A 15149-nucleotide genomic window follows, 5' to 3' on the forward strand; every position below is an offset into this window, starting at 1 on the left:
TACAGCACCAGACTGATGGAGTGTTCTCTGCTTGTTTATGTGTAGGAGTTGGTGGCCCGCTATGTGGCCTTGATTCCTTTCTTACCTGACAGTGTATCATTTGCTGGAATCTGTGACTTGTGGAGTACATCAGATGTAAGTTAAAGGCTTAGATTTTATTTTATTTACTTATTTTATCTACTTACTTATTTACAAAGTAATAATCATAAATAAATAAGAATGAAAATGTGCGAATTTATTGAATTGGCCAAATAGACGGCGGCAATCAGACTACAAACTAATCAAAATTTAAGGAAAGAATGGGTATGTGTTGATGGATATATGTTAAAACAATGTTCCAAAAGTGATGTACTGATATGTTTGGACCGAGATCCACAAAGTTAAAAGGAATCAGAGAGAAGAATTTACGGTTAATAGCAATAATATACCGTTCAAGCACAATTTAAAAGATACCGTAACAAAGCTCATAGTGCTAAACATGGGTGGAGGGAAGTCACAGAGGGTGATAAATAAGTAAAAGTATTTGGAGATATGTATGTTGAATGTTTTGTTAGAATGTTAAAAGAAGGTTGATCTATTTTTGTTCACATCAATGTAATACTGTGATATGGTAAGAACTAAATGGGAAAAAATGGGGGGAAAGAATGAAAATGTGCACTCCACCACCGAGACCATTCCATTGTAACTATCCAACCTCCCAAAATTTCAACACCCCTTGCAGTGGTTTGACCCTTTTCCGTTTTAACAGTACAAATTCTACAGTTACCCTCCATATCTCCTCAAAATCATTTATTCTGCATATTCCCTGTCTTACCTTAACATGAATAGCTATATCCCACACCTCTTTATACGACTCTTCCATTTTATATTCTGCTTGCCCTTTCCACTTCCTAGCTATAATAACTCGTGCAGCCGTCAATAAATTTGTGAGCAATTCCTTCATAGCCTGTGAACCTCCCACCCCATTGTAAATTGATAATAATGCTACCTCTGGACTTTTGGTAAGCTTTAACCCAGAGATATTTCTGATACCTCCTTAAAAACCCTTTGCCAAAAAATTGTACATATTTACACCCCCACCACATGTGTAGAATTCTTCTTAATGTCAGCTATCATCTATGGATTAATTCATCAGCTGTTGTAGTACAGTCTCAGAACAGAATCAATAAACTTACAAGAATGTAAATTTTGGGGAGGAAAAATTGATAACTGATTTTTAAATTCTGTGAGGTTGACTTTTTTGAGTTCATTGTGATTTTTTTTTACTACAGAACTATCCTTTGGCTACTATGTGTGCCTAGAATGCACAGCTCAAGGTCCAGATTAAATAGAATGAAGAGCTAATTGCTGAGGCAATGAATCCTCTTTAAAAGGTTCTGGGTTTCTTTATGCCAGAAATGCTCTTAGGCCAAAACCAGAATCTAATGCCTTAAATATAAATAGATCCCAAATCCTGTCATTATGGTGAAGTTCCATATCAGAACTGCAGGCGGAGGTTCTTTCCACAGACACCTGAGAGACTTTATCCAGTCTGTTTTTACAGTCCACCTCCACAGAACTTTGAATTGTAGGAGACGGGAACATGGCCTGCACTTCATTAACCTCAAAAGCTGCTTGTCTGCTTTTGTTTCTAGCTGTTTGGTTCATTTACGAACTAGAAAGATGATGTGTATCTTTTTAATAAGAAAATGTTTTTCTTCATCTATATATTTATTTTTCATAGTTTTCAGATGCCTTTCATGGTTCATAAATTAACCATTCAAAATGAATGGAGTTTGGAGCAATGGTTTGCCAAGTCAGACTTCATGTAAAATCACAGTTCAGCTGCTTTAATTCTAGTTTGAATTGAGCCAAAATCTTTGGGGACATAAACGTATTTCCAGACAAACAGAGCCATACTTTATGGGAGGAAGATTCCTGAACAGTGCAGATAAACTAGAAACATTGGCTATATTGTTGATGCAACTTGTTTGCTTGCATTCATTAGCAATTCCTTGATCTTTTGGCTGGAGATGAAGAAGAGCACGCTGTACTCTTGTGCAATTACTTTCTTGCTCTTGGCAAAAAGGCTTGGCTTTTAATTGGAAGTGCTATTCCTGAGGTAAGTCAGTAATTTATTTATACGCCAACAAACTTCCACATGCCTGAGAATGCAGTACACACGCTGAATGAATTGCGTCACAAATAATGGTCAGATTTATATTGTAGTCAAACTTTTAAAGCAACTTTGTCGGACAAAGGCATGATGCAAGCAAAACTCTGGTTTTGATATTGTTATCAATAAAAAAATTAGTGGTTGCAACTTAATCTTCTTCAGATGGAATTGAATGGTATTGCATGGATCAAATACCTGGTTGTACTAGACTAGGCTATTTGCAAGGACCCATAATAAGATAGAGATATTTTCCCCTGCTTCCTAATGCTGGTCTAAGTTACATGGCAAATTTACTGTTTGTTCTCAGCCCTACAAATTTCCCCAGAGAATATGTATATTTGCCTAGAGTTGAAGATAAGTACATAGTCCTCTCAGGTGTTCAAAGCACCTCACATTTACTATCTTATTGTAGTTCTCAAATACACCCTCATAGGAGGAAGATATTACTTATCTCCTGCTGAGGCTAAGAGAGATGAGTTGCCTAAAGCCTTCTTGTGAGTTCATGAAAGAGGAAATAATTCAAAACAAGGAATTACTGGTCTGTAGCTAAGAGCCTTATCCATTATACTTACAACACCCTGTCTCCACCCTCCAAGTTAAAATACCTTAAATCTTAGTAGGCAGTTTGTGCTTCAACATGAGGCCTGCTAAAGAAAAACTTAATTTTTAAAAACTTGGAAGTTTGGTGCATACAACCTGTTACAGAAATCCTTACATTGTAGAATCTCCTAGATTTTACTCTGTGCAACATTTAGCAGCCCTGCCAAGGCAGCGTGAAACTGCAAGCCTGTGAGTAATTGGAAAGTCCTGATCTTGCATTGGACAGAATTCATTAATACCAAAGGACTGGATACAAAATATGTAAAATAGTATTGTTTCATTGGACAAACTTCTGTTGGCAATGGAGTAGACAGGTTTCCAGTTACATGGAATTCTTCACTGTGCAAAATGGGGAAATAGTTCATCCTGTTTAGCGGCTTAGCAAGAATAATATTTTTTCAACGTATGAATTGCAGATATAATCCCCAGTGTGTGTGCTTGGTAGCCTTCACAGAGGCTACTGCAGAGAAAATGAGCTGAAACTTATATCACATACATCAGCTGCACCCACTACTAAGTTCTGAGGGGTAGGAAATGCATGTAAAATGTAAATATATTCTGCATTGGAAAAGCAAGGTTTGAAGGAACTTGACAATTATTTCCAGGGACCAACAGCATATGTACTAACTTGGGAGCAGAATCAGTATGTGATCTGGAATCCAAGTTGTGGCCGTTTTTATGGACAGTATGATGCCTTCTGCCCCTTGCAGAGTGTGGGCTGCCTCATTTCCTGTGACAATGTAAGTAATTCACATCTCTCTATCTGCCATTCTTTGAGCTTACGAAGCTGCCTTATAGTGAGTCAGACCATTCCATTCATTTAGGCCAGGATTGTTGACTGATGGCAGGTGCTCTGGTCAGCTGTTCAAAGAGAGTGGGGGGAAATCCCACTGGCTCTTCCATGAATCAAAGTTAACTCAAACAGAGGGCAGAAGTAGTACTGATTTGTGGTTAAGATGAAGAAAGTAACTAAAAAAGTTCTCTTTCAGGTTTGGTTCAATATTCAACAATATGATTCTCCACTAAGAATAAACTTTGATGTCAGCAAACCAAAATTCTGGAAACCCTTTTTTTCAAGAAGTTTACCATTTCCTGGTCTCTCCAGTGTGCAGGTATTAGGATTTTTAATTTTATAGGGCTGCATAGAAATAATATCTGCATCCTTTCATCTGTATCTGAAATTGTTTTGACCTTAAGGGAGAGATTACAGGACAGATACGTTAAAGAACTGTAACAAAATGAGAGGTAAAACTTATTTTACTATTTTAGGAAATGCACAAATGAATTTTGCTTGCTGAAAACATTTGCATGTGGTTTGTTCCACAAACTGGATACCAATTAAGACTGCATTCCTACCTTATTCATAAGCATGGAAAATCAGAATGTTTCAAATAGCATTGCAAAATGCTTATTATAGTATGCAGATGCTTAAGCCTAGGATAACACTGAGATGATTTTGCAACAAGGAGATGAGGTAATATTTTGTAGTGTGGGAATCATTCTTCTTAAGTACCCAGAGAAAAACTTCAGTTGCCATATTTGCATTGCCAACTATATACAGATTATTCCAGATAATCAGGGAGTTGGGAATCTCTCTCCTAAGTTTGGAGTCTAATGTCCATCAGAATTTGGGAACATTATCCAGCTAATGGGAGGGAGTAGAGAAACAATCTGAAGTTCAGCTTTTAGCACAGTACTGAGAATCAGAGAACTGCAAGTTGGATGAAGACAAAAAACTCTGGCTACAGGGACTCTCTGGAGTTCCTGTGTAGGTTTGTAGATTCCCTGCTTGCTGCAAGAGTGCCCACTTTAAGGTGCCTACCACAGGTACAGTTCTCCAGTATAAACGGCCTCGGTCCAGTATACCTGAAGGAGCGACTCCACCCCCATCGTTCTACCTGGACACTGAGGTCCAGCACTGAGGGCCTTCTGGCAGTTCCCTCGCTGCGAGAAGCCAAGTTACAGGGATCCAGGCAGAGGGCCTTTTCGGTAGTTGCACCCGCCCTGTGGAATGGCCTCCCACCGGATGTCAAAGAGAACAACAACTACCAGACTTAGAAGACATCTGAAGCTTTTAATGTTGGATGTATTACAGTATTTTAATATTTTTTGGGAAGCCGCCCAGAGTGGCTGGGGAAGCGCAGCCAGGTGGGCAGGGTATAAATAATAAATTCTTCTTCTTTTCCTTTTCCTTCTTCTTCTCCAGGTCTTGTGGGTGGCAGAGTAGGTGGGTTGAAGTATCAGTATATCCTAGTACATCTTAAAAGCAAGATTGTATATTTCACATTATGTAAATACCAAATTATACCTTACCCCTTCATATTTTGTTAGCCTGACGAACTAGTCTATCAACGGGTGGACAAGACAGCTGCCCTAGAACTGCAGAACAGGTACCCATGTCTATTGAATGTGTTTTGCAACCGCATTTAACCATGACATGCATCAGATGTCAGGTGTATGGGGTTTTAAGAGGAGAGGCAGTACCTTTGGTCCTTCTGGGGTAGTTTGTCCACCTTTGGACCACATCAGCGAGGCCAAGGGTGGGAGTCCTTGTTATTTGGTCAGCCCAGCACCTCCATACACACACTCTGAAGAAAAATGAATGCCAGCAATATCAAATGTCAGTTCCAATTGGATATGGAATCCTTGGTGGTTCAGATTGTGAAATTGATTCATAGCTCTTTTAAGTTCAATACTTTATAAAGGGATCTGGAAAATTCTAGTGACTTGGACTACCGTATTTTTCGCTCTATAAGACGCACTATTTCCCTCCTAAAAAGTAGGGGGAAATGTGTGTGCGTCTTATGGAGTGAATGCAGGGTGCGCAGCTATCCCAGAAGCCAGAACAATGATCCTTCTCACTGTTCTGGCTTCTGGGATTCAGAATATTTTTTTTTATCTTGTTTTCCTCCTCCAAAAACTAGGTGCGTCTTATGGTCTGGTGCGTCTTATAGAGCGAAAAATGCGGCACTTTATTATGCCGCCATTTTAGTTGCCTTGCAATATATTTAGTTTGGCCCTCTCCAAGTTTGACATTCCATAACATCCTGACTTTGTTCTAACAAATAGCTGGAGAAAACTAGTAAATCAGACGAGCTTAAAGCTTTTATCCCAAGCACCTAGTTTTTTATATATAGGTTATTTTACCAGAGGGGCATTCAATAATGTAAGGCTTGGTCCTCCTCCAGTCTGAAATGATGCTTGAGAATTAGGTTTGCCACCTCGGTTTCTTACGTAAGCATGTTGTGGAGAAGTCATTGAAATACGGAATGCCTGTGGCATTTCAAATCTGGCTGTAATTGTGGAATTCTAAAGATCTCTAGTGTGCTTGTGAAGCCACAGTTGCACTGGAGCAGCAAAATTTCAAATGCAACTTTTAAAACATTTTAAAATGCAGACTTGAGAAGATACTGAAAGAAAAGATCATGGGTTGGAGGCCAAGACACTTGACACGCTGGAACAGATACTGTACCTCTACCCTTCGACACTTCTTACCTCTGCTGGAAAAAAATCAGGGCAAAGATGTAGAGGATGACCATCAGGCGGAATTACAGAAGCAACTAGGAGATTACAGGGTAATGTATAGAATAACGGCCCCTAGGGAACTGGGAGTTTAGTAACATTACTGGGAATATAGGATAGTGCTTCCCTGCCTCCCCCCAGGGTGATGTTTGTATGGGGGCCTAGCAGTAATTCCCTCCACGTGAATGATGAAATCTCTCCATTCTAGCTTGTGATACAGTGAAAGCATTTTGCTGACTTATTTGAAAGTAGTCTAGAAATGTGTCTCTTAGGGTAAGTTTTCCAAAGCTTAACAAGTTTTTCTTGCTGGCGAGGGAGGGCATCAAGTGGCCAGCAGCATGGGTGGTCCACCTGGGCAGGGGGGGAAGTGTGCTACCTGCTATTGTACTACGATGACAAGCACAGAAGTGTAATGGTGAACAATGCTTCAATCTAAGAGAAAGCTAGCTGTCAAGACACCCCCGTCAACAGAGGTTCAATTTACCTTAAGTCAGACATGGCCAAACTTGGCCCTCCAGATGTTTTGGGGACTACAATTCCCATCATCCCTGACCACTGGTCCTGTTAGCTAGGGATGATGAGAGTTGTAGTCCCAAAACATCTGGAGGGCCAAGATTGGCCATGCCTGCCTTAAGTGGAAGGGCTGGCCCATAATTGCAGAATGTATATGGCATCATTGCATTCATCATAACATCTACAGTGGAACCTCGGGAGACAAACTGCTCTAAACTTGAACATTTTGGCTCCCGAGTGATTGTTCCAGTTTTTGAATGCTTTTCGGAAGCTGAACATCCAGTGCAGCTTCCGATTAGCTGCAGGATGCTCCTGCAACCAATCAGAAGCCACGCCTTGGAAGTCGAACGTTTTGGAAGTTGAACGGACTTCCGGAATGGATTCCGTTCGACTTCCAAGGTACGACTGTATTTCATTTTCTTAGTGGCCAACTGAGTCCAGAGGTGGTATTGTGGGTAAATTGACAAATTTTTACATTTTCCCCTCTTACTTGCAGGTGTCAGGATTTCCTATCCACATGGCATTTTCAGAAGTTGCACCTTTAGTGGAGGCGGTGTATAGTACTGGAGTTCATAGCATTGATGTTCCAAACATAGAGTTTGCATTAGCTGTGTATGTTCATGCATACCCTAAAAACATTCTTTCAGTGTGGATTTATGTTGCTTCACTGGTTCGTAATAGGTAAGAGTTACTCAGACTCACTTTTTACTTGTAGTATTTAAATTCATTAGTATCATCTTATGATTTTGTATTAAACTCTAGATCATTAAAATGTGCAGATTACAATGCTGGAAGGAGTCTCTTAATTTGATGAGTTTTCTGCAATGCCCCATTAAAGCTATATAAAACCTTTCAGCTCCAGCCGCACTGGAAATCATGTGCTCAAAACCCCTGAAGCCATGCTGTGCTATGTATTTACAATTAGGCCAAGCAGCATAGCAGGTTATTTTCCTATGATTAAGAATTGCCATAACAAAGCCAGGCTGCAGAAGACACTTGCTTACCTCTGCTGAAAGGAAATATGTAAGATGTTTAAATTCCTCCTGACTTACTGCCATGTCTGTATGGGTTACTCACTCGTCAACTTGACATGTGAAATGCTCTAGGAAGTCAAGGTAGCTATTATGTGGCTCTGGCACCTTATTTTCACTGCTCCCATATGGCAGTATCAGCACAGAAAAAGGTATTTGCCTAGTCCTGGCAGCAGTCTGAAGTAAAACAAATTCCTGCCCCCTCCCCCATATCAAGGAACATCTTCATATTTTCTACCCAGGACCTCTGATGCACAAAGTGAATGCTGCTTTTGCTGGAACATAGCTAAAATGTAACAGGGCAGGCATATGATTTCTACATGCAGAATGGTTGATAATAAGGACCATTTAAAGATGCTGCACAAGAGGTGGGACCAATCTGTCTATTGGTTTAATACTGTCTGTACTGCAGATACATTTCCTGTTTATAGGCTAACAATTAAAACTCAGGTTCAAAGATACAAAATTAAAGAGATGGGATGAAACGTCCCTAAATTTCATTCCAGTTGTGGCAGAAAGTTTTGTGCAAATTCATATTCAGCTTAATGCCATACACAGTTGGAGAGCTCTAGTTCACTTGATGTGCAAACACAGCAGTTACTCATACTGCAGCAATGCAGTCTGACCGTCTCTTGTGCGGAGGTTCCATTCCTGGGGTAAAACATCTAGGGGAAAGCATGTATACTCAAACCACTCCCCTGGAACCATTGTGCAAGCATGCTTACCTTTCCGGAGCCATGCACTGAGTAGGCCTTGCCCACCTCACCCCCCCCCCCCAAATGCAGGGGATAACTTGGATTGGCCACACACACTGGTTTGTTTTGCTCTTCTCCTGGGATGCTCTCGTGAGAGCACTGCAGAGCCTGATAAGCAAAGGAGAGCTTAAAAGCTTTCTGCACCCAAAAAAACTCTGCACTAAAAGAACTTTGAGGCATTTATGTGATTTTAACCAACCTTGAACTGTGTTAAAGTTGAAATTGCACACGTTAAACACATGTAAGTTGTGGCCATACTGCATTAAAAAGTTTACCAACACATTTAGCTTTCAAGTTGCTGGAACAATATTGTTATTTTGCAATGCAACTGAACTTCCCCTCCATTCAAATGAGCAGATTACCAACAGCAAGTTCCTTAAAGCTGAAAATTTATTTATTTCAGTTGCTCTTACAGCAGAGAAATCACTTCTTGGAAAGTCCCTTTCAGAATTCAGCGTCTTTAATGAATTTCTATAGACAATACAGGGGGTCCTGGTTGCTATGCAACTACAGTTAAGCAAATACTTTGTGAAGCCCACAAAAAGATGTGGCAAACAGTCATTGGCTTGCTAACTTATCCAGACTCTAACAAATTCAAATGCTGATGGGAATGTTCCATGTGCTGTTCTTTAAGCTTATAACATACGAAGTCAGTGCTAAGACAAAGTATCTGTAATTCTGCAGTAAGACAATTCTGGGATCAGAAGTTATGGGAGAAATCACTACTGAACAATATATATTGTTATCCAGATGTATTTAATATTTATATTGAAGCATGAGCTTAAAAAATAATAATCTTAAGGGCTTAGCACAAAACACAAAATAAAAATATTAAGTGCCAAACGTTAGGGGGGAAGTGTCAAAAACAATCTGAGTACGTTTCACGGCACATAGAATTAAACCTCTCACCTTCCGAAATCAGAGTGAAACATTGTGAGAATGGTGTGACCCTACACGGTTTGCTTATAAGATTCAGAATTATGGGGCAGAAAGGACCTACAATTTGCACTTCAGAAGGGAACTGTTAACACAAGATGCGGACTGTAAGTAAAGTGCATGAAGGGAAGTCTGCTGAGCTAATGAAGTAGACTGAAAAGGAAAGTAGTCAGGTCATTCACCAGAGCGGCAGCAGGCTCTGAAACCACACTGCAAGTTCTGGCATCCACTGGCGGTTTCGGCGTGAGGACCTGTGTAAAGACAGAACAAATGTGAAAGGAAGAAAAAGGGGTGGTGTTCATCTTGTGCAGTAGCCATTCATAGCCTTTTTCATCAAGGGATATTTCATATTCAAACTCTCACATTGCAATTGTAATATCTTACTGGTATACAACTGATTATACCACATTTAAATATACAAAATATTATTTGCCCAACAGACTTCACAGCAGCGCTGTGGCCTTCCAGGTGCTAGACTACAAAACCCATCATCCTTGGCTGGGGATGATAAGTGTTGGAGTCCAGCAGCATCTGGAGGGTCCAAGTTAGCTTCCTTGGGCTTAACAAATGTAGCTCCTATATGAGCTACCTATTTTACTTGGAAGAAATGATAAAGCACCTAATTTTTAAAAAACCCTCCAGAATAGATGATCTGTTTCCCAAATGTATACTCTGGCTCGAAGATTATAATTTATTTATTTTAAGTCCCATACCAAAGTTTTACCAAGTTTCAGCAACCATCACTTACCTTCATTTGCAAGTAATTTTAATAAACAGTGAAATTACTGCACTATTGGCAAAAGCCACATATGCATTTAAAAACAGGTGCCCTACATTATTTCAGGCACAGGACATTCATCTTAATGAATTAAAGCCATGAAACTGGCCAGACCAACCCTGCTGTCTCCTTGCAATACTCAGGGTATTTTATATAATCAAAACTGGACAGAAAGTATGTGAGGGTGTGTTAACAAATAATAACATGCCTGAAAACAGTTAAGGGGGAAATGAACCTCTTTCATTACTGAAACCAACATTTGTTAGTACAATTCAATATTCTGGAAATACACCGAACACACACTTCTGGCTATTCATTTTGTAGGATTCATTTGAAGGGCACCTTGACAGAGGAATACTATTATTAATTAATTAACGGCTTATATGTCAAAATGGCTTCTAAGCAGATTACAACTATAAAATAAATCCATAATTAAAATGCACATTTGTAATTAAAATGCACAACAATTTAAATAGCAACAGTTAAAATAAGCAAGTCATAAGATCAGGGAAAGGCTTGCCTAAATAGATGTGTTTTTAGGATCATATGAAACGATCAGCAGTGCTTTGCCTCCTACAAGGTTGCAAGTAAAATCATTTATTTCATGTAAAAAGGTAAAGGTACCCCTGCCCGTACGGGCCAGTCTTGACAGACTCTGGGGTTGTGCGCCCATCTCACTCAAGAGGCCAGGGGCCAGCGCTGTCCGGAGACACTTCCGGGTCACGTGGCCAGCGTGACATCGCTGCTCTGGCGAGCCAGAGCTGCACACGGAAACGCCGTTTACCTTCCCGCTGGTAAGCGGTCCCTATTTATCTACTTGCACCTTTCGAACTGCTAGGTTGGCAGGCGCTGGGACCGAGCAGCGGGAGCGCACCCCACCGCAGGGATTCGAACCGCCGACCTTTCAATCGGCAAGTCCTAGGCACTGAGGCTTTAACCCACAGCGCCACGCTGCATCCCTGCGTTATTTCATGTACCTGGGTTAAATAGATCAATTTTCACAAAGATGTGTGTCTGTCTGTCTGTCTTTCTGCATGCCCTGTCATAAGGCCAAAGTACAGGTTTTATATTGAAGGCAAAGTGTCCTGTTCCAGCGTCACACTTGTTTCCTGCCAAAATTTGATCTCCCAACCTGCTACTTGCTCCCTGTGCTTGTAATAAACAGCATCTCTTTGGGCAAAAGCAGCTGGAGAGGGAGGTATTCTTGGCAAGAAATGAAGGCAGCGTCTCATTTCAGACTGGGAGAGTGCAACTGGTTTTCCTCGAAAAGCAAAGCTGAGTATGCTTTTTAAAAGTGTGAGTGACATTAATCAACATGCAGTTTGGTTCTTAGACGGATACTCAGTTCCTTAATTTAAGAAGTTTGAAGGTGAAATTTACTGAGACAAAACTAGAGAAATAGCAATTCTGAATTAGAATTTTAAGAAATACGTTCAAGTTAGGCTATGTATCATCATCTAATCATGACCATACTTTTCCATGTATAAGACTAGGGTTTTTTTTTTTACTAAAAAATAATGTTAAAAGGGGCAGATAGTCTTATACACGGGGGCAATCTCCCTCCATTTTCTTGAGTCCCTAAAAATAGGGGGCGTCTTATACACAGAAAAATACAGTATATGCTGGAAGATCACAAAAACTCTGGTTTTGCACCCCAAACTCAGAATTAAAGAATTTCCATGATCAAGAAGAAAACTAGCTAGCTTCTGGAAGGGTTGAATGATTTTCTTTTTCTCTGAGAGTCCAACACTAAATATATATCTTCCCCCACCCCAAAACACAAATCTTAACTAAAAAATCTTTGGTCATGGATGAAAGCCTAGTTGACTGAAGCATTTTTTAAGACCAACTACAAATGCTTTCCCTTTTACCCAACAAATCATATTCAATGTGTTTTATTTGCTAGTTTTCCAAGTACTCTGACAGTGCAGTTCTATACATGCCAACTCAGAATTAAGTTTAATTAAATGCAGTGGGATCATTTTCCAAGTAAGTAATCCCAAATCTTATATTCAAGCTACAATTTTAAGAAGTTTAGGAAAATCTGGGCAGGCAGAATTTAATTATTTGCTGCTGCAAAACAATAAACAGGGAAAAACTGAATGATCTCTTTCACCCAATCGATATACCAATTCACAAGTGATAAAATGAAATGAAAAAACTAAACAGACGTTTCAAGAAATATGATCTAGAAAAACAGCAAAAAACTTTGTTGAAGTATACTATAAAAAACTTCCTAGGAGATACTGGTTCCTGTTTTTGATTCATGTAATTAAGAGTAGCATCCAATTAGTCACTCTCAACTTACAGAACACATCCATCAGGAGAGGGATTTTTTTTGGCACTTACACCTTGTCAGCAAGAATATAGACAGGTAAGAAGGTTTATATTTATATATATATTTTTGGAATGTATCATTATCTCCATATTTCAAAAAAGAAAAAAGCCATTTAGCAAGCCATTTACTTTGGGAGGGGGAAATTTTAACACTTCACAGAAAAGGATGACATCTGTTTGGCAGTACCTAATTTAAAGGGTGTATTATGAAGCTCATCAGTTCGGCTAGTTAGCTTCACATTTTCACTATGAGAATGCAGAAGCCCTACGCTATAGAGCTGGAATTGTTTTATTTATTTGCAAATGTTTAAACTGCTTTTCAGGCACATTGCCGTCACAAGGCAGCACACAAAGATTCACAACAGTGCACTATATAAGACCATCAGATTAAAACCATATCACATCTCTCTTCAAGTGAGCTGTAATAATAAAACACAGCAATTGGTTAACTCAGGTCAAACTATAAATAACAAAAGCTATTTTAAAAGTCAACAATGAAAGCCCATATTGTACTATCTGGGGGTAGGGCATTCAAAAAATGTTTGACCAAGGAAGGCCTGCAAGTCTAACATCTTTCACTAAAGGGCCAGAGAGTAGTAGGGCACTAGCATTTGGTGTTATAGCTTTACAGAAATTTAACAATTTGGAATAAGTATAGAAAAATTATTTCAGAAGGTACTGTCACCATTAGTACTGAAACTAGGGTAAAGGGAAAGGAAGGGAAAGGTAAAGGACCCATGACAGTTAAGTCCAGTCGCAGGCAACTCTGGGGTTGCAGCACTCATCTTGCTTTACTGGCCAAGGGAGCCAGCATTTGTCCTCAGACAGTTTTTTCGGGTCATGTGGCCAGCAGGACTAAGCCGTTTCTGGCGAAACCAGAGCAACGCACAGAAAAGCCATTTACCTTCCCGGTGGAGCGGTACCTTTTTATCTACTTGCACTTGACGTGCTTTCGAACCGCATGGGGGGCAGGAGCTGGGATTGAACAACGGGAGCTCACCCCATTGCGGGGATTCGAACCACCGACCTTCCGACCGGCAAGCCCAAGGATCAGTGATTTACACCACAGTGCCACCCATTTAACTTGAATTAATCTGTTAATTATCTTTCAACTTCCTGTGCACTACCACATTCGCCAACTAACTTCCTGTTGTATCCAACAACTTGGAGCTCGTTTATGAACTTACTTTCTAATAATGATACGATTTCCCAGAAGATCAAATACATATGATGACCTCTGGTTCCAACACACAGCTAAGAAAGCCCCCCCCCCCCCCATTTTGCCATCACCTTGTTCTGCACTCTTGAGAAGAGCATCACACCCACAGCACAGTCTTATTCGTCCTTATCAAAGCAAATTTGGATATCATAGCATTATTTCTTCCCCAGCAGAATCTGCTTTTCCTTGTGTTTCCTTGTCATAAGTGCAGCATGAGCACACACCATCAGAGAAAATAAGGGAGGTATGCAGTCAGTGGGGTGCTTTATTTATTTATACAGCAAGAAAAACAGGTAGGTGAGAAGCTGCAGCATATATGGGCTTTCCAAAAATGAAGGGCAAGGCATGGCTGGAATTGAATACCATAGTTGCCTAGCATAAAGGCACTGAAGGGCTTTAGCACTTATGACCCCTCCTTAAGTGTGAACAAACCCATAATCCCATCCCAAAGGGAAACAACACCCAAACAAGGAAATGTTTGTTAAGGCATGAACCATCCAGTACTTACATTTTGAGAAGATATATTATGTTAAGAGCTATCCATTATAGCAGTTCTTCACAATCTACTCTTAAAGATGATGCCAGCGAAATAGTTACAGTTTATTCAAACATTAGCCAAGGTGAAATATTTTTCAGTGGCTGACATTTGGTCACTTACACACGTTAAATTAGACTTTTAGGTTGTCGGCAAGGCAAAATGCGCTGTTGTACCATGCAAGAGGAACAAAATAAAACCTGGGCAAGCCCCTCTCAATAGCAGATAAGCCCCAGGATGTTTCCAACTGAGCCAGTTAGGACAAATTACTGTATTTTTTGCTCTATAAGACTCACTTTTTCCCTCCTAAAAAGTATGGGAAAATGTGTATGCATCTTATGGAGTGAATGCAGGCTGCGCAGCTATCACAGAAGCCAAAACAGCAAGAGGGAGCACTGCTTTCACTGTGCAGCGATCCCTCTTGCTGTTCTGGCTTCTGAGATTCAGAATTTTTTTTCTTCTTTTCCTCCTCCAAAAACTAGGTGCGTCTTGTGGTCTGGTGCATCTTATAGAGCGAAAAATACGGTAGTCTTATTTTCCTGAAACAGCCAAACAGCATAATCTTTTGGGAGGTAATAAACTGTGCAATGAGGATTTGTTGTTGTTGTTGTTGTTGTTGTTGTTGTTACTGAAAGGGTTGGTGTAAGTTTGCTCCTTAGGCTAATTTCAACTGGCCCCAAACTCTTTTTATTCATTATTTAATAAATAATAATAATAATAATAATAATAATAATAATAATAATAATTTGATTTATACCCTGCCCTCCC

At 39.9% G+C, this 15149-nt stretch overlaps 2 protein-coding genes across 6 annotated transcripts in view; one reads left to right on the forward strand and one right to left on the reverse strand.

Annotated features, from left to right (window-relative positions):
- CC2D2A (coiled-coil and C2 domain containing 2A) overlaps positions 1 to 15149 on the forward strand; it is a gene marked incomplete at its 3' end in the record, with an annotated part of 69885 nt that overhangs the window by 51245 nt on the left and 3491 nt on the right. For 2 of the 4 annotated variants that reach the window (XM_083757284.1, XM_083757283.1), the window contains 7 exons: positions 46 to 135; positions 1988 to 2101; positions 3361 to 3495; positions 3745 to 3867; positions 5087 to 5145; positions 6153 to 6330; positions 7287 to 9161. In XM_083757284.1, coding sequence (XP_083613410.1) covers positions 46 to 135; positions 1988 to 2101; positions 3361 to 3495; positions 3745 to 3867; positions 5087 to 5145; positions 6153 to 6330; positions 7287 to 7475 — 888 coding nt within the window. Of the gene's footprint in view, positions 1 to 45; positions 136 to 1987; positions 2102 to 3360; positions 3496 to 3744; positions 3868 to 5086; positions 5146 to 6152; positions 6331 to 7286; positions 9162 to 15149 lie in introns of those variants that run through there. The other 2 variants (XM_083757281.1, XM_083757282.1) reach the window with 2 other exon arrangements.
- The window catches only part of FBXL5 (F-box and leucine rich repeat protein 5), a 33732-nt gene continuing 27531 nt past the window's right edge, over positions 8949 to 15149 (reverse strand). For both annotated transcript variants that reach the window (XM_083698265.1, XM_083698264.1), the window contains exon 11: positions 8949 to 9763. In XM_083698265.1, coding sequence (XP_083554391.1) covers positions 9687 to 9763 — 77 coding nt within the window. In that variant the 3' untranslated portion in view covers positions 8949 to 9686. The remainder of the gene's footprint in view (positions 9764 to 15149) is intronic.

The sequence above is a fragment of the Podarcis gaigeae genome (assembly GCF_964106915.1).
Source record: "Podarcis gaigeae genome assembly, chromosome: 9".
NCBI classification, from domain to species: Eukaryota; Metazoa; Chordata; class Lepidosauria; order Squamata; family Lacertidae; genus Podarcis; species Podarcis gaigeae.